The following is a 22,315-nucleotide window of genomic DNA, read 5'->3' on the forward strand; positions in this document are numbered from 1 at the left end:
GCCTGGAGAGCTTTTATAAAACGGCTATAATAAACACCAAACCGTAACAGATCAGGCTAACCAGCCTCAATAGAGGCAGAAACTATAAGTGGCGAGCCTCATCTTATCCAGGAGCAGGAGTCCTCCTATTGGCGGACGACAGCCATGCAAGGTGCCCGTGCTCGGATATTCCTGTGAGGAACGAAACGGAATAATTAAATAGGCAATAAGGGCCCTTGGAGTTTACGACGCCGGGATGCTCAGCCTGGAGATTGCTGTACCCCGCCTTACAGCCAATAGCCACGGTCTCTTACTGGGTAATTATGCTTTCTCCATTTTCGCTACCACTTACTTTGGGTTGCGACAATCCGTCCTGCATTAGACATATGCTCCCCGGCCTACCTATGTAGTCTTTCAGAGCATAGAGCTTCAAGGTAAAACTTTCACGAGATTCACTGATACGAACATGATGGATGACGTATTCCGTATATCCACTTATAACAAGTGTTCAATCAAGGAATTGATTTGGGCCCTTGCCTTCAATTGGGTCTCATCGTGTGTTTTAGTCACTCAATGCAACGTTATGGAAGACTACAAACCGGTGGCTAAAAGAAGATGGGCTATTGGCTAAAGATATTATAAACTAGCGGCTAAAAATTCACCAATTAAGTGGCTAAACATTTAGCAACTACTAAGAAGGTTACAGAAGAAATGATAGGCCCCACTTCCCCACGTTGTTCTCTTCCGCTCATCTTTAATCTCACTTTGTCCGAGAGCCGTTGGTTGCTTTTGCAGCAATAGTGTATGAAGAGGTTCCAATAACAGGACCAACAATAAGACAGATGATGCTGAGTAAAATACAAAGTATTGAGTGGATTCTGTGTCATTATATCCAGTTAGCTATTTGATTGGATAGGGAGTCTGGTAGCCAATATGGAATGAAGTAGAAAATAATTTGTGAGGTCTCGTATCGAGACCTGTGAATCTTTGCTAGACCGTGACCACTGGAGTATGTACTCGAAATATACCGGGGTTTCTCTGTACAGGCAATTGAACCAACTTAATCTGCCTAAGGAAATCGGGCCTTCAAACTAGTTAGTGATCGGAAGGTATTCGGTGTGGTAGGAGTGCATTATTGCTTTTGCCGTGCAGGAAAATGGATATTGCAGGTAAATGGCTAGGTTATAGTGCCGATTGACCATGTGAATTAGAAGCTTAGGCAAGAATAATAGCCGGCGAAGATAGCCTCATTATTCTCATGTCTGTGGCAAGAAAATTATATATAGTCCAAGCTCTTTCCACCATGTCCATCTCTCTCTCCCCATCTCCATCAGCTCGGATACTCCAAGAGTCTTACACATCATCTTTGTGTACATCATCTCAAGCAACGAAAGGCTGAACATCATGTATCAGAAATTGGCCGCCATCACGGCCTTCCTGGCTGCTGCTCGTGCTCAGCAGGTCTGCACCCAACAAGCGGAGACTCACCCACCTCTGACATGGCAGAAATGCACAGCTTCCGGTTGCACAGCTCAATCAGGTTCCGTGGTTCTTGATGCCAACTGGCGTTGGACTCACGATACCAAGAGCACCACCAACTGCTACGATGGCAACACCTGGAGCTCAACCTTGTGCCCCGACGATGTGACTTGTGCCAAGAACTGTTGTTTGGACGGAGCCAACTACTCGGGCACTTACGGAGTCACCACCAGCGGCGACGCTCTCACCATTCAATTTGTTACTCAGTCGAATGTCGGCGCCCGTCTTTACCTGATGGCAACTGATACCACTTACCAGGAGTTCACACTCTCTGGCAACGAGTTCTCCTTTGACGTTGATGTTTCCCAACTGCCGTAAGTAATTACCATCTAACATCACAGTTGGTTTCACGGCTCTTAGACTAAATAATTGCTAGTTGCGGCTTGAACGGAGCGCTGTACTTCGTCTCCATGGATGCCGATGGTGGCCAGAGCAAGTACCCAGGCAATGCTGCCGGTGCCAAATATGGCACAGGTTACTGTGACAGCCAGTGCCCTCGTGACCTGAAGTTCATCAACGGTCAGGCCAACGTTGAGGGTTGGGAGCCTTCTTCCAACAACGCCAACACTGGTGTTGGTGGCCACGGAAGCTGCTGCTCCGAGATGGATATCTGGGAGGCAAACTCCATTTCTGAGGCTCTTACTCCTCACCCTTGCGAGACTGTCGGCCAGACAATGTGCGACGGCGATTCTTGCGGTGGAACCTACTCCAATGACCGATATGGCGGAACCTGCGACCCTGATGGCTGCGACTGGAACCCATACCGCTTGGGCAACACCTCCTTCTACGGACCCGGTTCATCATTCGCTCTTGACACCACCAAGAAGTTGACCGTTGTGACCCAGTTCGCCACCGACGGTTCAATTAGCCGATACTATGTCCAAAATGGAGTCAAGTTCCAGCAGCCCAGCGCTACAGTCGGCAGCTACACTGGCAACACGATCAACACCGCCTACTGTGCAGCTGAGCAGACTGCTTTTGGCGGCACCTCATTCACAGACAAGGGCGGCCTTGCCCAGATCAACAAGGCTTTCCAAGGCGGAATGGTCTTGGTTATGAGCTTGTGGGATGATGTGAGTTTACGACATAATAGTTGATATGATTTTTGTTACAATACTGACTGGTTCACGCAGTACGCGGTCAACATGCTTTGGCTGGATTCCACCTACCCAACAAACGCCACTGCTTCCACCCCCGGCGCCAAGCGAGGAAGCTGCTCTACCAGCTCTGGTGTTCCCGCCCAAGTCGAAGCTCAGTCACCCAACTCCAAGGTTATCTACTCCAACATCCGCTTCGGACCCATTGGCAGCACTGGCGGCAACACTGGCAGCAACCCTCCCGGCACTTCGACCACTCGCGCGCCTCCGTCCAGCACTGGAAGCTCTCCCACCGCCACCCAGACACACTACGGCCAATGTGGTGGAACTGGCTGGACCGGACCTACCAGATGCGCTAGCGGCTACACTTGCCAGGTTCTGAACCCATTCTACTCTCAGTGCCTGTAAGGTGCTTTGGTGGCGGCTTGAGATGTTAGGTTGTAGATGGATTGTCTCATCTTCAACTAGATGTAGGATTTATTTTTATTGTATCTACTTCTGATGCTAGCAAAGACGGTCATTTGATTTGGAACTATGGCTGTTTGGTGTTGCGATGAATGCTTAGCTGCTGGGCAAAACCGGCTTTCGCAAAGCATATTGACCCCTTGCTATAAAAGCATTATATAGAAAGAACATGGAACTCTTTACAAAAGTATATTTGCTCAGCTACTGATTCTCTTTTTGGGCTACATGACAACTTTTTGATCATCAGTACTTATCCCGCCAAAACGGCTCTACTCCCATTTCCACGAATCTCCGTTTCTCAAAGTTCTTAGTAGCGCGCCAATTGCTGATTACCCAAATGGAAACAAAAAATAAAATAGCGACAGCAGAAATTAGCGGCGCAATGATGGAGAATATGGTAAGACCGTAACTAGCGGCTTGGAAGGCACTGTTGGAAACCAATTTGTCCGTGGCCAGGCCGACTTGCATTGCTGTTAAGACGATAACCACATAACCAAGCACGGTAATTAGAGACGCAAAGTTGTCGCGAATCAAGTCTCCGTAAATGGCGTAACCAGATATCCTGGAATATCCTCTTAATAAATGACCTTTTCGAAACCGGTATATCTTGTTCAAGCGCCCTAACCGGAGTTCGCCGTACCAGTACCTTGGGTTGACCGTAGAATAGCAATGCTGCTGCAAGATTTGACTCGAAAGGATCTTCCAGTACTCCCAAGTCACGGCATCTGGTAATAGTCCTTTCTCGCGTGCGATGCGAAAATCACTATAGTGTCCAATGAGAGCACAGTACGAGAATAAAAATCCCCGAGCACATTGCTCTAGCTCAGTGTGTTCTTGATTCGCATTTGACAGAATGTGTTGTTTCCAAAAATAGGAATCTAGTAGATATTCCGGCAGTGGCTTCAAGTGAATTCCTTGAGGACCCCATATGAGATGCAGTTCCGGGTTCTCTGTAACAATGATGTCTCGGGAGAGCACTCGTTGGTGATGCAGGGGCCGAGGAGGCATAGGTCGGCCGCAGGCCCACAACCAATCTTGAACAGCATTAATCTTTCTCACGAAAAGTTCTTGCTGCAAGAATTCTTGTAAGTCGCTGGTAGGGCCAAAGATCTCGTCTCTCCCAGAGCGAGCGGTTGCTGGCAAGATTCTCGCCAGTTGTGCTGCGTCTTGCGTATCCCTGTTAAACTCTTCGACGGTCGGGCCAACCAATTGAATCGTAAAAGGCGGAGCTTTCTCTATGATTGAAGCCATGGCGGAATGTCATCACCCGTACAGAGCTACCACGGGGATCTGGCTGATGTTGAAGCCCCCCAAGTAGGGCTGGCCTCATGGAATCCCTGAGCGAACTAAAAGTTTACGATTGCTACTGCTCAAAGGAGAACAGTTAATTATAAATTCACGCTTCAAGGAACTGCTCTTTTCGCAATTTCCACCAGCTGCCTAGAAAGCAGGAGCCTGACTCTGATCCTAGCACTCTCAAGGCTGAGTTTATAATATATTGTCCTCCTATTGGCTGTTGATGAAACTCGAACGGAGACAGAGGAGCGCGATGGATTTGCCCGCATGGTTCCAGGCCAGGCCAGGATACGTGTACTAGCCACCATGGCTGCTTGTAGGGGCGTCAGCTGGGATATTAAGAGGCTACTCAGTGGGTTGCACTCCGCATTTGTCGCGGAAATTAATAAACAAGCCGCAATGAATGGGGGTGTGATGGTTTGAGAATGGATTTCAACATACCTAGTCAACGGCCGTTATAGAAATGCCGTCAAGAAGACATTTAATGATGATCATAGTTCCCATCGGTAAACAAAAAAGACTATGCGCTAGAAACAGTTTACAACTCAGTCGATTATGCGGATTGCATTGACTGACGAGGTGAAGCAATAGACCCATATTTTATCAAGATTTCAACTCAGCCGCACGGGAAAATTTGGGGGCCATGCAAAGAGAGCCGCTAGACACCCTGTTTATAGTATCTGACAATGAACAGCAGGTAAGGAAATTTGACACATCAAGTTTCTGCCTAAGGAGCGACGGACCCCTGGAGCTCTCTGAGGCAGCTCCTCATTTGAGCCTCAAATGAATCATAAACCAACACTTGCCAGAACAATTCTAAATAACTGGCTTTGGATCAAATGCGATAAAAGAAAAAAAAAGAAAAAAAGAACCTCCAAGTTCTCAAGATGTCTCTTGAAGTACAGCGATCGACAACCGTGCGGCGGTCGGCAAATGTCCAACGATCAGGAACACGAAAAGGACCCAATCCCAACCTAAACCTAGCCGCACCGAAGAAGCAAAAGGGCTACGAGATTGTGCAGCAAGGCATCAAAGAATTGTATCCACTTGATAAAGGGAATATTGTCCCCGATCTTGAGTACGTCCAATTTATTGGTAAACGTCCTTTTTTATTTTATTCTAACAATTGTCATAGCATTGTATTTGTCCCAGGATTAGGAGCCAATCCAGAAGATAGCTGGAAGTCTAGTAAGACTGATTTCAACTGGACCACACACGCAGATGGCTTGCAAAGGGATTTCCCAAGGGCTAGATTGCTGCTCTATATGTACGATTCAGCATGGACGGGTCAGCTAAAAGTGAAACAATTCATGGGCAACATTGCCATGGGCCTATTAGTCGGACTGAGGAGCAAGAGAGAAGTAAGTCATCGAGCCCTTGACTGTGAATCTAGCTGACGGAGAACAATTAGAAATGCCAACGGAGACCGATCGTGTTCATTGGACATAGCATGGGCGGTCTAGTAGTCGCAAAGGCAATCACGATTGCAGATTCTCGTCGCGATCTATTTCCCATCATGTTTGAGGCAATCACCGCGTGCATTTTCTTTGGCACTCCATTCAGCGGTGCTCCTGTTGCGGCAGTGGCAGCAATGTACGCCCATTTTGCCGAAAAGGTGGACGTAGCATTTTCATCAAAATTATTAGAGCTCATGAAGCCAGGCGATGAGGAACTGCGACAACTCAAGCATGACTTTATGCGTCTAGTGGGGAAAATCAATCCGAAAATCGACTTGTTCTGTTTCTGGGAAGAGCATCCAACTGACTTTTCTCAAATGGCTGGCCTTCCAAGCCTCTTTGGTCTTACCAAGAATCTTATACCAAAGCAATATGCCGAATTCGTCAACCGGGACTCTGCAACACTCCCTGGAGTTGAAGAGCTTGGTTTGGCCTGCAATCACCGCGATTTGGTAAAATTTGATGGCCCAAAAGACGATCGATGGACACAAATGGTGCGAGATCCAGTGAAAAAGATCATCCACGGAGCTCAGCTATCCGTTAGGAATCGCTTAAACTCGGTGAGAGACATTGACCGCGCCATGATTAGCGGTATAATGGAAGCACTCGACGGCGCCCAAGTTCAAAAGAAGAGAAAAGCATTATCACAATCCTTCACACCTTCGTCGTGGATACCTCAAGAAGCTGAATACTTGGAGTGGCTGCGATACGCAGGAGATGGTGACAAAGAGAAGCCTCCTCAGACGGTGGACTGTTTATATGTCCGTGGTCGCGAAGGCCGAGGCAAAACCAACGCCGCTATGGCTGCCTTGCAAGGCATTGAGCAGCTAATACGCGAAAATGAAGAGAATGATACCGGACAGGGCCCAATTCTCCTTGTGTATTTCTTCTGTGATACGACAACAGACTATTCTACCGCCGAGGATGTCTTGAAGTCTGTGATAAGGCAGCTCATCAACCAACAAGAGACGCTCGCACCATACGCGAAGATATTCACCAAGAAAAAGGGAAAAGATGATGCGAGTCGGTCACAACAAGCCCAAATAACTGTTGAAAACATGTGGCAATCAATTCAAGATATGCTTGCAGATGAATTCATCGGTAGCAGGGTCTATCTCGTGCTCAACAACCTTCATGCTCTTCCCGCCGAATCAGATTCAACCATCAAATTGATGAAGTTTATCGCAGGCGAACTGGAAGCTCTAGGTTCTGTGGGCTCTAGACGTGTCCCGACTCGATGGTTTATTACCAGTAGAGAGTCCCACAATGTTGACGCAGCCCTCAAGGTCGACGGCGTCCGCGTGATTGACTTGGAAGACAGCAGATATGAGAATCAAGTTCAATTGGAGCTGCGTAAGCATGCCAAGAAAATGATTTCGGCAATTGGAGAGCAAAAGCAATACAACAAAGCTCTTGCATACTTCGCCAGCAGTCTGGTAGGCAAGCGCGCCCAAAATACCCAGTGGATTGATATCACATGTATCCAACTTGGGGAGCTTTCCAACACTGAAAGCGACCTGAGAGTTCGAAAGATTCTCGAGAACATGCCTCAAGATTTGAAGACACTACTGGACCATTCTTGGCGTCAAATATTTGAGCTAAATGAGGCCCACGTCGAGAAGATCAAGGAAATTCTGCGTGCCCTGGTGTTGACCTATGAAGATCCTACCGAATCAGAGCTTAGTCTGCTCGCAGGGCTATCATCTACGGATCAGGAAAAGGGCGAGCTGCGCAAGTTGATTGAGCAATGCAAACCGCTTCTATATCTAAAGCGAACGAGTAAAGCTGACTCTGTTGTTTGTTTTGTTAACATAATTGTAAAGACGCATTTGTCAGAGAATGCCAAGGAACTACTCGGATTGTCCAAGGAGGAAATTAAGTGGCAACACGGTGTGATAGCTCTACGATGCTTCACTCATATTAAGGACACAATGGATTTCCCCATGCCGGATCCGGTGCCTAAGGAATCAGCCGCCGAAAAGGATGAACAGCATAACGCTGACCAAGAGGAAACTCAATCCGAAAATGCTGGTGCCGCCGAGCAAGTGGATGATGAGGAGGACGAGGACGAGGACGAGGACGAGGATGACGATGATGACGACGAATACTCGGACAGCGAAGAAATGTATGAAGATGAGGACGAAGAAGACGAAGAAGAGGACGATCCTGAAGTAGAAATGGTCAAAGACAAAGCCTTGGCTTATACCGTCAAGCATTGGCTACACCATGCCAGCAACGCGACTCTAGAGATTGCCGAAGATTTAAGTTTCGAAGATGACTTTTGGAAACCAGACTCTACGATTCGGCGTCGTTGGATGATCGAGTACGCGCGCATGACGACCACATTTGACAACTTCGACTATAAGACGCTCAATGGATTACATGTTGCGGCGGCAATTGGCTTCCGACAACTAGTTGCAGCTCTTATACGCAATGGCCATGAAGCCGAGATCAAAGAGCGAGACTCATTAGTCAATACTCCAGTAAGCTCCATGAAGATGTTTTATTAGCGATATCTTAAAGACTGACCCATCGGAAGCTGCATTTCGCTGCTTTTCTAGGCCGACCCAATATCGTAGAGGAACTGCTTAACCGCGGTGCAGTAATCGACGATGCTGCAGAGATTCACGAACAGACCCCACTGTGTATGGCTTCATTCGGCGGACATATCCAAGTCATGAAGAAGCTGCTCTTAAGAGGCGCCGATCCGAACGCTGTTGCAAATGATATTGGGCCAGTTGTCAACGCAGCCATTTCCTCTGGGAGCCGTGAAGCTGTTGAGCTGCTCGTGGAACACAATGTCTCACTAACTTTCAAGTCGGATGATGAAGAGGTCCCATGTCCTCTTGCCTTGGCAGCATTGTTAGCCGATTATTCGATGTTCGAATACTTGATTGAGAGCTATGCAGACAAACTACCTCCTCAAGACTATAGCGCAGCACTTATCGCTGCTGCTGCTGCCGGGAGAATTGAAGTATTCAACAAATTACTCAATTTTGGTCATGAGACAGATGTGTTTCAATCAGCTCTAGATTCTGCAGTTGAAGAGTGGAATTGGGACATTGTGAAGTCTCTCTTAGACCATCGCCAAGGCTTAGATGTCAACGGCCTTTTTACCGAAGCTGCAACGTGCAGCGAACCGCAGGACAAAATGCTACAATTGGCTTGGGAATATGCAAACGGTTCCATAACACAGGAAACATTGAGCGACGCCCTCTATAATGCGACCGACAGAGAGAAAGTAACAACTGTGAGGCTGTTGTTGCAGAGCTTTGGCGCAAATCCAAATGCCACAGGGGAAGAGTACGGAACAGCTTTAACGGCGGCTGCGTTTGATGGCATCATGGAAATGGTGCAGTTGCTATTGGATGCCGGTGCGGTAATCAACGACGAAAATGGCTGGGCATTGCAAACTGCCGCTGCTGAAGGACACTATGAAATTGTCCAAGAGCTCATTAATCGGGGAGCTGAGGTGAACGCATGCACCGAAAATGCCAACTTCGCAGCAGGTACCGCGCTTCAGGGGGCATGCGAATCGAGTAGATCCGATATTGTATCCCTACTGTTGGAGAAGGGCGCAAATCCAAATCTCGGACTCGGGACAGACTCGCCCCCCATTGTCGCGGCGTGCCAGCGTGGTGAAGCTCACATCTTGGAGATGCTGGTCAATGCCAAAGCAGACCTGGATGTGTTTGGAGGATACGACTCCTCAACACCACTCATAAATGCTGCCGCATATCTGCCAAAGGAATCCTTACAGGTGCTGCTCAATGCAGGGGCTGATATCAACTTGCCAGATAATGACGGCGACACTGCTTTGATTGTAGCTGCCGGACGTGGTGATGTGGAGGCTGTGACCTTTCTGCTGGATAACGGGGCTGATATTATGCATTCTAGCAAGAGAAACAAGAATGCACTTCAGACAGCCTTTGAAGCCACCCAACAATCTGAAGATGAGGATCAAGATGAGTTTGTTGGCTCTTCAAGCGAACAGTGGCAATGTTTGGGGGTGCTTGTTAACCGCGTTACCCTGCTTCTTGACGCTCTTAAGACGGCTGCGGATTCAGGGAATGTCGCCTTGGAGAGCATCATTCGGTCGGCCAACGTGAGCAAACAAGGATTACCTTACGAGGATGAACATCCAAAGGTCACGGAGTTAAATGCTATGCCGGATTCCGCTGTTCAGTTAAATGACGGAGACGATGCTGCAAGCGATCCCCAACCGAATGAGAACACGAATTCCGAGCCAGCTATAGCCATCGATTCTCAAACGGTTGTAGAGGCAACCGTAGAGAGAACCGCAGAGGCGGCCCCAGAGACGGCCTCTCCGGATATTGAACCTTCGACATATCCCGAAGTTTTCAGCATTTCAGCAGTCGCTGAGGCTACACACGCCCTATTTGCGTCTCAAACTCCGGTCCCTCTGTCGCCTCCTCAACCTAACTATGACGCCGCTTCTATTCAGCCAACGAACAGCTGGTCGCCTCATGAACCCTCAGCATTCCTTCCAAAGAGGGAATCCATTGCCAGTATTCGTGATGTGTCTGCGCAAATGGCAATCCCAGCACCTTTGGAAGTCATTAGGAGGAAACCTGCACCGCAACATGTTCAGAGGGCGGATCCCGGTGCCCATTTTCAAGCCCCAATGCCGCAAGCCGGGATTCCTTACAGCAGCCCATCGCAACAATCGCCCCCTCCAATGAATAATCCGACAGAGCAATTCACAGCATACCCAGGACAAACAGGCGCGCACCCATACGGACAGTATCACAATATGGAAGTGTACAATAATTCCAACGCCAGTGACGCTCAAAACCAGGACACGAAGCGGTATTCCGCATATGATGGCAGCATTCCAGCGCGGTATGGCGGGTACGGTTCTCAGACGGCGCAGCCACCACCAGACAGAGCGCGACAATCGTATCAGGGCCAGGGATACCCGAATCATTACAACCAGCAGCAACGTTATTACGGAAGCAACAGCGATATATCTTTTCATAATGAGGGAAGTGGGCAAGAAAAGCCACCCACTACAGAAGACGGTCGATTTTATTAAAGCAGCATGTGAGGAGAATGAGTGAGCACAACATAGACTGTTATACCTTGTGGCTCTATATCACAAATAAAGGGGGTTGTAGACTGACTTCAATGTAAATCATAAGACTCATAAAATTAAGTTTTGAGAGAAAAGAAGACAAGAAAAATTGTACTCTTATTAAGGTGCGAGTTAATACTCTCAGATTAACTGGGTGAATCCGATGTTTTGGTGGGAGAGTATGGCGGGGCTGCTGAACTCCACGCTACTACGACGCGGTAATACCGCACAGTCCTACATTCCCGATTGTAGCCAGGTGGTCATTCAATTTCATGATCCTAGATCACTGAAGTAATGGCTTTTATGTGCTGTCTAACTGCTAGAGGAACCACAATTGACCCTAAACCATATAAGAGCGTGAGCTTGAATATTCGGCAAAATAACACAGTGGAATATTTCACCTTGCCGTTTGCCAGTTTGCAGTTTTCCCGTTAATGCCCAATGGAGCGCACACCAAGAGGAGAGCAGCATGGCAAAAGGTGGCTTGATAGGAGAACACTATTGGCCCTACAAAGGTATATGGTAGCCGGCGTGTCGAAGAAGGAAGGAGGGTTTGAACGGAAATAACCATTCCAAAGTATCGAAATTCCTCTCTAATGCTATAAGAGGTGGTTTAAGTCATGGGTTCACCGTGGCATTGAACAAAAAGCGGGATATTATTTCTGCATAAAAGGTAATAATAATAACGAAAATTGATAGTCTGGGTTTCTGGGAAATATAGAAATAAGCCTATTCTAATAAAATGCCCTTGAATGTGTCTCCAAACATCCTGATCCAGGCTGAAGCGAGTAGGCTGTTGGTAATTTATATACACGTTTAGGCATTAAGCACTGGTCACCAGCTTCCAGCGTTACATATTTTTTGCTATTAACCATCCAATACCTGATGGGTAAGCTCTTTTATCACGGTTGTTACGTCCTGCGAGGCCCATCGCCAGCTCTGCAGCGGTGTAGAGCCTGGGCCCTTGTTTTTAGCATTTGGACATCCGCTTATCCGATCCAAAAACACCTGATAATACTCAGCCTAAATAGCACCCCCTCAAGCAAAGAACTTCAGTGCATCACAAGTCATACCACTACATTTATATAAAGCTAAAAGAGTAAGACCGTCAGTAAGCCGTCTGAACTAGAGGTATTCGCCTTTCCCAAATAGTCGTAATAGCCGGAATGGCTCGTAAACTTAGTCTACTGGCTCTTGCAAGCCTTATTTCGCTGTCAGTTCAGCAGAATTGCGCAGCATTATTGTGAGCACACTGAACGCCATGATATCTTCTACCTCATCTACTAACCCAAGTTTAGTGGCCAATGTGGAGGTAATGGATGGACCGGCGCAACATGCTGCGTTTCTGGCGCCCAGTGCACTTACGTGAACGACTTCTATTCTCAATGTCTTGCCTCAACTGTATGAGTGTTTCTACAGCTGTTGAGAGACGTTTTCTAACCAAGTATAGGGTGGCGGCAGTACTACTAGTAGATCATCAACTTCATCTAGCTCAGTCTCAAGATCTTCATCTACCAGCTCAGTTTCCAGATCCTCATCTGCCGGCTCCTCGCCTGGGGGCGGCTCACCAACTAGTGGCGCTTCTACGTATACAACGACTGATACTGCTACGGTTGCTCCTCATTCTCAGTCTCCTTACCCCAGTATTGCTGCCTCCACCTGCGGGTCCTGGACTCTAGTGGATAATGTTTGCTGTCCATCATATTGTGCCACTGATGACACATCCGAGTTCTGCACGGGCGGCTGCACCTGTGCCACGCCACCTTCGGCGGATTGCAAATCAGGAACTATGTACCCAGAAGTCCACCATGTAACTAGCAATGAGACTTGGCACTACAGTGTAAGGCGATTACTCCTGCCATCGTTTATTCTCTTGAGACGTGCTGACTGTCGAGGCTTCAGAGATCTACGCATTTCGGCTTGACAAGCGGCGGAGCTTGTGGCTTTGGCCTCTATGGTCTCTGCACAAAAGGCAGTGTTACAGCGAGCTGGACAGATCCTATGTTGGGATCAACCTGTGATGCTTTCTGCACAGCCTACCCCTTACTTTGCAAAGATCCTACGGGCACTACTCTTCGCGGCAACTTTGCAGCACCAAACGGAGATTATTATTCGCAGGTAAGAGACACTGCTCATTAATCTTCTACTAATCTAATGTCATGATAGTTTTGGTCTTCTCTGCCAGGAGCCCTAGATAACTACCTGTCTTGTGGCGAATGCATTGAACTCATTCAGACGAAACCGGACGGAACCGACTATGCTGTAGGGGAAGCTGGCTACACTGATCCGATCACTCTGGAGATAGTAGACAGCTGCCCTTGTAGCGCAAATTCCAAGTGGTGCTGTAAGACATTCGGTTTACGACTTAGCGAGAGCTCTGGTTAACTTGCTATAGGTGGCCCCGGTGCCGATCATTGTGGAGAGATCGATTTTAAATATGGCTGCCCTCTTCCAGCCGACAGCATTCATCTCGATCTCTCAGACATTGCCATGGGCCGCTTACAGGGCAACGGTTCACTCACTAATGGTGTGATTCCAACTCGATACAAGAGAGTTCCTTGCCCCAAACTTGGAAATGTTTATATATGGCTTCGAAATGGCGGGGGGCCGTACTACTTTGCTCTGACAGCCGTAAATACTAATGGACCCGGATCGGTCACCAAGATTGAGATCAAGGGTGCAGGCACAGATACTTGGGTTGCTTTGGAACATGATCCAAACTACACCAGCAGTCGCCCACAAGAACGATATGGAAGCTGGGTAATTCCACAGGGGTCAGGACCTTTCAATCTGCCTGTTGGAATACGCCTTACTAGCCCAACGGGGGAGCAGATTGTTAATGAACAAGCCATAAAGACATTTACTCCACCAGCGACAGCAGATCCTAACTTCTATTACATCGACATCGGCGTACAGTTTAGCCAAAACTAAGAATGGACGCCTAGGCCAATTGGTGTTTTATTTCACTTGAAACCACTTGCTTGGTACATATTTTCAGCGTCTATTCGAATATATATGCGCATCCATTGCTGATATTATTTCCGACTTCATTGTCTGATCGTGCAACCCATCTCAGGAAGTCGCCATGTCATGCCGCTGTAAATGTGGGTGTTTTAGACAAGCATCAGCCACTGGAAATACATTACTGAATAAATATGAACAAGACACAGTTTTCGCAATTCTCTGCTCCGCTAATGTTACCGACGTTTAAGATATTCCTTCTCCTATTACAACGAACTTAATTCGCACCGCCATTTAGAATGACATCCCTAAACACGACCAATTGTTATGACATACGACCAACTATTTATGTTACTGTGATAGTAAAAATGAAGTATTTTCATTATCTACTCGAGAAGTTGGCGGCTGGATCCGACAGATCGGGCTGGGATTACTTTGTAGGTTAGGCCGGGCCGTCTAATCATGGGCGGGATGAGCAAACAATGTGAGGTCTTAGCTACAGGCTTGCTTCAATGATGGCGATATAGATATAAGGAGCTGTGGGCTGCTTGTAAAATGATGATCTCACATTAAAATTAAATAATGATACTGAACGTCCAAAGATTGTTCGAATAAAACTAAAGACGGTAAATTGTATGAATGGGGCTGTATCAGAACTATAATCCTAGACATTTGGAAGTCGATGTTTGAACGTCCAATTTGCACTGTTATCTCAACGAGGGGAAAAAAAAAAAAAAAGACGCCAGATTTTGACCCAATGGCTTTCGATTCACAATGAAATACAGAGTGCTTTGCGTGAGATTGAGACCATATTTTGCTGATGAGTAAAACCTCCTAGATTCTCATCAAGTGTGGCATCCCCGGTCTAGCGGTATCTGCAATGTTTGTGGGGTGCATCGGCTAAAGTCCCGATAGCGCCATCCATTGCCGGTTTGCCGAGACGATGCATATGGCTTCGGATCAAATAAACGATGCTGGGGAAACAGATCCACGTTGACGGGGAGATAATTCACTAGGCCAATGAAGTTGATGGTGCTCCAAAGGCTTCCGCTGAGTGAAAATAACTTATCCGGGCGGAGTCAGGATACCGTGATGAGTTTGCAACAGGCACTGGCGCAACGATGGAGCCATTACCCCTATGAATGTTGGGGTTGTCAAGCATTTAGTATACTCAACTTGCTAACGAGGAGTACTGTACGTACATTGTCATACTGCATGAGTAAGGAGAAGTTTATATCACTGACAATTGTCCAAGTACCCGGGAGAAGTAGTAATGAATGGCCAAGGTTATTTAAGCGTCGTTGACATGCCGTATTCTTTCTCTACATTGCCATTATTTACCTGCTTTACTCTCTCATTACTAGCTATAGTACCCCGATCACTTCTTCCGCCGACATCTCAACCCGTGCTTGAATATGGTGTGGAACTAGATCACATAGTTCTGGCTAGAATAAGGAACCGATCTATGATTGAGGTAACATCGGCCAATAGAAGGTTTATGACAAGAGGCCAAGCGCCGGTCGAAAGACAGCTGAAAAGTGGATTTATGTCAATGGCAATCCAATGGAAGACATCTACACTCGTCACAAGAAGGAAATGATAGGTGAGGTTTGGGATAGAGGGAAGTCATTCAGATGGAAAATATAAGGAAATATATCCGTAAAATATACATTAATTGTTAGAAGTATAAGCTACAAGACGTAGTTAATTCTTCTAGATTTAGTTACGCGTTCAGTTCTACTGTGTGAACCAACCATGCTGTCACGCATAGGTACGTTTAGTAGTTGTATCATGAAGACAGTTATAACTTTAAGGTTTGCAAACATTGGCTACATAGCCCGTTGGTCAATATCCCAACTATTTCGTTGGCATAGTACTTCTTTGCAGAAGTTCGGCATCTATTTTCGCCGCAGCATCATATAGCCATACAGAGGAAATAGTTGTTTTAGCGCGTAGTACCAGTTGCCAGGTAAAATCCGTTAACTGCTGAAGCTAATGCCACAGTGACATCTCACCGACAGATATACCTACAGCGCATGACATCAACGGTAACAAATATATTTGTCATCCAGAATCATGATCGTATACCTCTTCATTCTAGAATTCTTATACATCCGTTTAACCAACACCGAAACTCATCACTAATTTAGATGCCTTGAATCAGTGTGCGCCATTGGCTTGGTGTCGATTGAACCCCTGCCTCATCTCCGCAAAAAGCGTCATCGCGGATAAAAAGGCTAAATGGCTCAACCTCCGATGTCTTGCGACAAGGATTCGAATATGTGTACAGAATAGTGGCCGGATAAATGTACGAGTATCCATTGTAAGACCAAACTCAGAGCACGAGAGGGGGTTCTAAAGAGCAGTTGACATAAAATGGACGTGTTGGGAGTTGATAATCTCCCCCTTTTGATCCAGATGAGCAGTGTTGATACTCAATCTTCCCAATCAATCTCTCTTTCACCTCATTCAAGATGATGTCCACTGTCTCAGTTGTCTTGGCCTTGCTAGGTCAAGGCTCAGCATGGTCATACAACACCAACTCTCAATACAAAGCTAATATTAAGATTAACGCTCGTCAAACTTATCAGACTATGATTGGAGGCGGCTGTTCTGGTGCTTTCGGTATTGCTTGTCAACAGTTTGGGTCTTCTGGCTTATCGCCCGAAAACCAACAAAAGGTCACTCAAATCCTCTTTGACGAAAACATTGGAGGTCTGTCTATTGTCCGAAACGACATTGGATCCTCCCCGGGAACCACTATTTTGCCAACTTGTCCCGCCACTCCAGAGGGCAAGTTCAATTATGTCTGGGATGGCAGCGATAATTGCCAATTCAATCTCACCAAAACGGCTCTCAAGTATAACCCAGACCTTTTTGTTTACGCCGATGCTTGGTCTGCTCCTGGATGTATGAAGACGGTTGGAACGGAGAACCTGGGTGGACAAATATGCGGTGTACGTGGCACCAATTGCAAATACGATTGGCGCCAAGCATATGCCGATTATCTCGTTCAATACGTCCGGTTCTATAAGGAAGAAGGTATCGATGTATCTCTTCTGGGTGCCTGGAACGAGCCTGACTTCAACCCTTTTACCTATGAGAGTATGCTGTCAGACGGATACCAGGCTAAAGACTTCTTGGAGGTCTTATACCCTACACTCAAAAAAGCTTTCCCGAAAGTGGATGTCAGTTGCTGTGATGCAACTGGCGCAAGACAAGAAAGAAACATTCTCTACGAACTTCAGCAAGCAGGCGGAGAGAAGTTTTTTGACATTGCGGTTTGTTCTCCATTACGCCCCTCCTAAAGCTAAACATCGATGTGATATCTGACCGAGTTCCAGACGTGGCACAACTACCAGAGTAACCCTGAGCGCCCATTCAACGCTGGTGGAAAGCAAAACATTATGACAGAATGGGCTGATGTAAGATAAAGCCCAAAGATTTCTTTTGCTATTTACTCACACGCGTAACAGGGTACCGGTGCGTGGAATAGCACTTGGGACTACAGCGGCCAACTTGCGTACGTATCTTTTATACCTAAATAGTCCTCATTTCTCTCTAGGTCGATGCTAACAATTCATGTCAGTGAGGGCTTGCAATGGGCGTTGTATATGCACAACGCTTTTGTGAATAGCGACACCTCGGGTTACACTCACTGGTGGTGCGCACAGAACTCCAATGGCGACAATGCTCTCATTCGGCTCGATCGCGACAACTACGAAGTATCATCTCGACTCTGGGCTTTTGCACAATATTTCCGATTTGCTAGACCAGGTTCTGTACGCATTGATGCAACAAGCGACGTAGAAAACGTCTATGTAACCGCCTATGTCAACAAAAATGGTACTGTGGCAATCCCCGTCATCAATGCAGCTCACTTCCCTTACGACTTGACTATCGATCTGGAGGGCATCAAAAAGAGAAAATTGAGCGAATACTTGACCGATAATAGCCACAACGTTACTTTGCAGAGTCGGTACAAGATTAGCGGCAGCAGCCTCAAGGTGACGGTTGAGCCAAGGGCTATGAAGACGTTCTGGTTGGAGTAAGCAGTGGTCCAGTGTAACACACTCATAATCAGCATCTTGAAAGATGACAATGCAGTAGTCGGGCCAATATTAATTATTTTCCCTCTAATATACATAATGATCTATACGTCATAGTACGAATATCCGAATCATAGTAATATTTTCCCAGAGTATCAGCATCAGGACTTGGGAATGAATATCGTGACGGTTAACTCGTTCCGCGGCGGGCTAAGCGGCGCATGCCGATAACTTGAGCTAGCTGTAATATCCGGATATTCACAGCAGCGCGTGCGATTTGATCTACGTATAAGATTCATCTATCCATTTTTCTCTTCCAATTCTGACTCTGCAATCCTTCCCGATCGATGAGTTGGTATTCCTAATCGTATTTGAGCTACCCGGTAATCGGAGAGGGTCCTCAGCAGAGTAGTACGGTAGTAAAAAGTGGCTTTGGTTGATGACTTGCAGCTAAATCCACAACAACATAGAGCTACAAGAAGTTTGCCTCGCAATATAGCCATAAGATCACAAAACGACAAAACTATTGAATCTGTATGATACAACTGTAGTAGAATTTTTCTTCGGTCAAGCCCTGCAGGGATGATTAACGTACATACAGTAAGGCGTGTGCATTAGCCTTGGGTCTCCCTGAATCAACGCTTCAAAGGGCATCAAATTCCCGGCCTAGTCTAAACATGTCTTTCTAATTGGCCATCAACCTGCGTTTCCCGGTGACATTCCATTACGGGCTTTTAATGAACATCTCGATGATGTTCAAATTCGTTACACTAAGTGCGATCTGAAGCCTGCGGATATACAGTTTCCCCGTTTTCTCGAACATTCACGCGGGCTGTTTATTCTTCCTTTCTCTGCGGGGTCGATTTGGCTTCAATGACCCATCACAGCAGTGAGATCGCGCTACGAGTTAGCAGGTACTGAGGAGCGTGTTTTAGAGCCACTCTCGAGTGCTGTATACCTAAAAAACACTAGCTAAAGTGCACGGGAATATAGTACTGTATACTTGGGACTGTCGCAACAGGAACTGGGCTCAACTACAGCAATCCTCTTTAGAAGGCGGGGTAAGAGATCCATCGTTTATTCCTCCGTCACATGCCGGGCTAGGGTTTCCCAAAGTGATGTACGCGTAGCTACTTGCGAAAAAACTGTAACCTCTAAAGAGAGCATCAGATCTTCTGCTAGAGAATTCTTTTTCTGAACCGGGGAGTGTATATGATGGATGTTTAATATAGCATTAGGGGACATCGAAAGAGACTTGCCACACGCTGCAGACTATCCCAGATTTGAGACATTTTAAAGCTCTGACTCACCGGCGAAAGGCTGCAATTACGTCCTAGCTGTATGGAGAACGTAGTACATGTGTAAGCTCATTCGGTACGGAGTACATTTTGAACTTCCTACCGACCTAGATTAGGGAGTATATAGGTAGGTACTACCAGTCTTTATTATTGGGGAAGGAACCTATACAATAACCTTGCCTTTTGTTCCGATATCTCACCACTTCTTCTATTGACGGGCAATTCTTTGAACAACTCACGCACACACTCCCGATAGATAGTCCGCCGCCTTTACATCTTGTTCAAGCTGTCGCATCAAATCCCCGGTTCCCAACCATGTCGGCAGAAGAGACGAATAAACACATCCAAGAGACGGTGCAAAAAGAGCTGGAAGGTACAGACTATGCTGTATCATCTTTCACACCTCTGTCTGGGGGGACTGCAAACTTCATTTACCACGCCAAACTTCAGAAGCCTCTGCCAGACGGTGTGTCCGAGGTTGTGCTGAAACATGGCGAAGCATATGTTGCCCAACATCCCGACTTCAAACTGAAAATGGTTCGATGCGTGAGTTCTCCCATCGCTCTTCCACATCACTTAGAAAAGCTCAAGTACTAATACTCAATCCGTGTGCATTTTTGTATTAATAGAACATTGAAGAGGAAGGCCTACGATTCCTCTCACAATTTCCACGCGTGATTTCGTCGACATACGAAATTGGGACTCCGAAACTGTACCACTTCAACCCTGAAAGTAGTACTCAGATTCAGGAATACGTATCTAATGCTGTCAATCTCAAAGACTATGCTCTCCGCCACCATCAATCTGCTACTTCCGAGGTAGTCAAACCACAATGTCTCCAACTTGGACAGGGTTTAGGTCGATGGCTGCGGGAATTCCACAGTTGGAGCGACCAGCCAGAGCAGCAGGGCCTGCGTGATCTGTTCGCACAGAATACAGACATGCAGAACATCAAAAAGCTCATCAATTATGACCAATTGCTTGGAAGGGTGAACATGTTCCCAACCCTTCTGCAGGAGTACAAGGACGTTTTGCAGGAGATTGTAAAGATGGCCACGGCTGAGCTGGCAAATGAGAGCCAACTCAGTGCAATCCATGGTGACTTTTGGACCGGCAAGTAAGTTGAGAGTGCAACATAATTCATGCAACGTCTCGCCCTTACGATGAGAACTGACTTTTTATTACTTACAGTGTGCTGCTACCAAACATTACTTTTGCAGATGGCCAGCTGGTTCCGGTTCGCATTATTGACTGGGAAATGGCGCAGGTCGGTGTACGAGCCGAAGACCTCGGCCAGCTGATTGCCGAACTATGGCAGCTGAAACTATACAAGGATATAGACGCTGCCCTCTGGATTATTCGCGGCTTTGTGGAGGGATACGGCAAGCTTGATACTGATTTTATCTTCCGCGTGCTCATTCATGTCGGTGCTCACCTGATATGCATTGGATCTACGACACCTGGATGGGGGACACCAGAAGAAGGTCAGAATATTGCCAAGATCGGAAGAGACGTCTTGCTCAACGCTTGGAGGAAAGATGCGAAGGCATTTGAAGAGCATGATCTTCAATGTCTATTTGCTTAGTATAAGTAATTGAGCACAAATGTCAATATTTGCAGCGTCTTTGGATCTTATCGTTATCGTTTGTCAGGCTGAAGAGAATCTTAACGGACGAAGTGCCCTTTTCGTAGGTCGACCTACTATCTCTATGTATTTTATTTATTTGAGAAGTTGAAGATGCGATTCGGAATTGTTAAATCTCCATGCGATCTTCGCCAACAAATTTTAAGTCGTACCGTTGTTGTCTACACTATACTCTACTGGGAGAATTAAAGCCTGCGACAGCCCCACGAACGTCGCTAATCATTGCTCCCAGACTACCAGAAAATACTATGGTTGGTCCATCAATTGTGCTCTCTAGGAAATCGCCGACTAATATAGCAACATCTGGGCGCCGATTGCCATTGATCCCATCGCTTTGATGTAGGCATAGCCTTCGGGCCCTGATATTTGTCGCTCCTGATGTTTTGACACTTGTTGCGTCTTTCACATGAATATCAGTGGGATGAAGCTCCTTTCCCTTACACTCGATCTTCGTTGCAATGCCCTAAGTGACGAAAATATTGATGTCAGGATTCGTGTCCTCAGGAGCTTGTTGAAGAACGTTCAGCTCTGTTTCGACCCATTTCAGAGCTCTTATCTCCTTAATACACCATATTAGACTAAATTTAGCTCGGACAGGACGCGGAGATTGTGCAAGCTGCAGCAAAATTGGTAAAAAGTAAGTGATACACTGCACCCGGCAACACAGAGAACATTGCTACGAGGCTCGATGTTGTCCATAGTGTGTTATCTATATGGACCAGTCAGTATTACTGGTGTGGCTTTAACAACTGGACACACTGCTGGGCTCAATTTGCCTGCACAGAGCTGAGCAATCTTTTTGGTCTCTCCATGTTTTGCGCGATAATGGTGTGAATGCGTAGGCTAGAACACCGATACGATCGGACCATGGACTAAGTGTAGTACGGGTGTTATAAACGCCTGGGAGATTCTTGATGGGTATCACTCAGGTCCGATATGTAAGACCAACAAAGGACCAGATGATGGAATAGCCAATGAGACTTAAGAGAACAGTGACCTGTAAGCGAGTGGTGCGCCCGAATATTGAGCGAATAAAGTCTCGGAGGAGAAAATGCCTGATAGCAGATCCGAAAGTACGACGAAATCTTGCAGACGCTGGCTCTATCATGAGCCTTTATCGTTGGTGCAAGGCACTGCGCGATCTGCATACCCCCAATGTTGCACGAGGTGCGTTGCATCGCTGAGATTCTGGATGTGTTGAGCATCCAGAGCGGTATGTATTCCAGACACACGCGTACGATCAACTTCATTTTGAGCAGATGCAACGAGTTATTGCGTTTTTAGACAGCTTCGTGAGCATTATTTGAGAGTAATGTATGCTTTAGAGTTCAATCATCATTGAACTAGATATAAGTTAGATATGAGCATATTGACCCCGAGTAAGGTTCGACAGTGGCGCCAGCAAGCTGCTGTGGCTAGTGATCTAGTGGTTAG

General features: G+C 46.7%; 6 protein-coding genes across 6 annotated transcripts; 5 read left to right on the forward strand and 1 right to left on the reverse strand.

The window, feature by feature from the left end:
- Positions 1–1,383: 1,383 nt before the first annotated feature.
- On the forward strand, positions 1,384–3,023 carry V8C40DRAFT_287349 (putative exoglucanase type C; the record flags this gene model as incomplete). The annotated part of the gene is made up of 3 exons (XM_083222708.1): positions 1,384–1,832; positions 1,895–2,591; positions 2,652–3,023. The coding sequence occupies 3 exons, from the start codon at positions 1,384–1,386 to the stop codon at positions 3,021–3,023; spliced, it is 1,518 nt and encodes a 505-aa protein (XP_083073932.1).
- Positions 3,024–3,134: 111 nt separating this feature from the next.
- V8C40DRAFT_244689 (uncharacterized protein) lies at positions 3,135–4,535 on the reverse strand. Its single transcript, XM_083215721.1, has one exon. It carries the CDS (start codon positions 4,329–4,331, stop codon positions 3,324–3,326), a length of 1,008 nt encoding a protein of 335 aa, XP_083073933.1. The 5' UTR covers positions 4,332–4,535; the 3' UTR covers positions 3,135–3,323.
- Positions 4,536–5,121: 586 nt separating this feature from the next.
- V8C40DRAFT_244691 (uncharacterized protein) lies at positions 5,122–11,187 on the forward strand. Its single transcript, XM_083215722.1, has 4 exons — positions 5,122–5,454; positions 5,512–5,737; positions 5,788–8,316; positions 8,373–11,187. Exons 1-4 carry the CDS (start codon positions 5,264–5,266, stop codon positions 10,887–10,889), a joined length of 5,463 nt encoding a protein of 1,820 aa, XP_083073934.1. The 5' UTR covers positions 5,122–5,263; the 3' UTR covers positions 10,890–11,187.
- Positions 11,188–12,008: 821 nt separating this feature from the next.
- Positions 12,009–14,006, forward strand: V8C40DRAFT_287352 (Non-catalytic module family expansin). The gene is made up of 6 exons (XM_083222709.1): positions 12,009–12,171; positions 12,227–12,329; positions 12,379–12,768; positions 12,831–13,046; positions 13,095–13,272; positions 13,324–14,006. The coding sequence occupies exons 1-6, from the start codon at positions 12,095–12,097 to the stop codon at positions 13,857–13,859; spliced, it is 1,500 nt and encodes a 499-aa protein (XP_083073935.1). The 5' UTR covers positions 12,009–12,094; the 3' UTR covers positions 13,860–14,006.
- Positions 14,007–16,219: 2,213 nt separating this feature from the next.
- V8C40DRAFT_287354 (glycoside hydrolase family 5 protein) lies at positions 16,220–17,941 on the forward strand (the record flags this gene model as incomplete). Its single annotated transcript, XM_083222710.1, has 4 exons — positions 16,220–17,170; positions 17,234–17,314; positions 17,366–17,412; positions 17,479–17,941. The coding sequence occupies exons 1-4, from the start codon at positions 16,364–16,366 to the stop codon at positions 17,939–17,941; spliced, it is 1,398 nt and encodes a 465-aa protein (XP_083073936.1). The 5' UTR covers positions 16,220–16,363.
- A 1,104-nt stretch (positions 17,942–19,045) lies between these two features.
- V8C40DRAFT_244696 (kinase-like domain-containing protein) lies at positions 19,046–21,052 on the forward strand. Its single transcript, XM_083215723.1, has 4 exons — positions 19,046–19,363; positions 19,493–19,782; positions 19,866–20,353; positions 20,428–21,052. Exons 2-4 carry the CDS (start codon positions 19,552–19,554, stop codon positions 20,819–20,821), a joined length of 1,113 nt encoding a protein of 370 aa, XP_083073937.1. The 5' UTR covers positions 19,046–19,363; positions 19,493–19,551; the 3' UTR covers positions 20,822–21,052.
- Positions 21,053–22,315: the final 1,263 nt, after the last annotated feature.

Source organism: Trichoderma camerunense (genome assembly GCF_050948025.1).
Source record: "Trichoderma camerunense strain CBS 138272 chromosome Unknown V8C40scaffold_8, whole genome shotgun sequence".
Taxonomy (NCBI): Eukaryota; Fungi; Ascomycota; class Sordariomycetes; order Hypocreales; family Hypocreaceae; genus Trichoderma; species Trichoderma camerunense.

Coding starts and splice junctions, on each gene's coding strand:
- V8C40DRAFT_244689 (XM_083215721.1), bottom strand. CDS start 4,331: ATGGCTTCAATCATAGAGAAAGCTCCGCCTTTTACGATTCAATTGGTT.
- V8C40DRAFT_244691 (XM_083215722.1), top strand. CDS start 5,264: ATGTCTCTTGAAGTACAGCGATCGACAACCGTGCGGCGGTCGGCAAAT. Junction 5,738..5,787: donor GACTGAGGAGCAAGAGAGAA/GTAAGTCATCGA, acceptor GAGAACAATTAG/AAATGCCAACGGAGACCGAT. Junction 8,317..8,372: donor ACTCATTAGTCAATACTCCA/GTAAGCTCCATG, acceptor ACCCATCGGAAG/CTGCATTTCGCTGCTTTTCT.
- V8C40DRAFT_287352 (XM_083222709.1), top strand. CDS start 12,095: ATGGCTCGTAAACTTAGTCTACTGGCTCTTGCAAGCCTTATTTCGCTG. Junction 12,330..12,378: donor CTCAATGTCTTGCCTCAACT/GTATGAGTGTTT, acceptor AACCAAGTATAG/GGTGGCGGCAGTACTACTAG. Junction 13,273..13,323: donor CGCAAATTCCAAGTGGTGCT/GTAAGACATTCG, acceptor AACTTGCTATAG/GTGGCCCCGGTGCCGATCAT.
- V8C40DRAFT_244696 (XM_083215723.1), top strand. CDS start 19,552: ATGTCGGCAGAAGAGACGAATAAACACATCCAAGAGACGGTGCAAAAA. Junction 19,783..19,865: donor AACTGAAAATGGTTCGATGC/GTGAGTTCTCCC, acceptor TTGTATTAATAG/AACATTGAAGAGGAAGGCCT. Junction 20,354..20,427: donor GGTGACTTTTGGACCGGCAA/GTAAGTTGAGAG, acceptor TATTACTTACAG/TGTGCTGCTACCAAACATTA.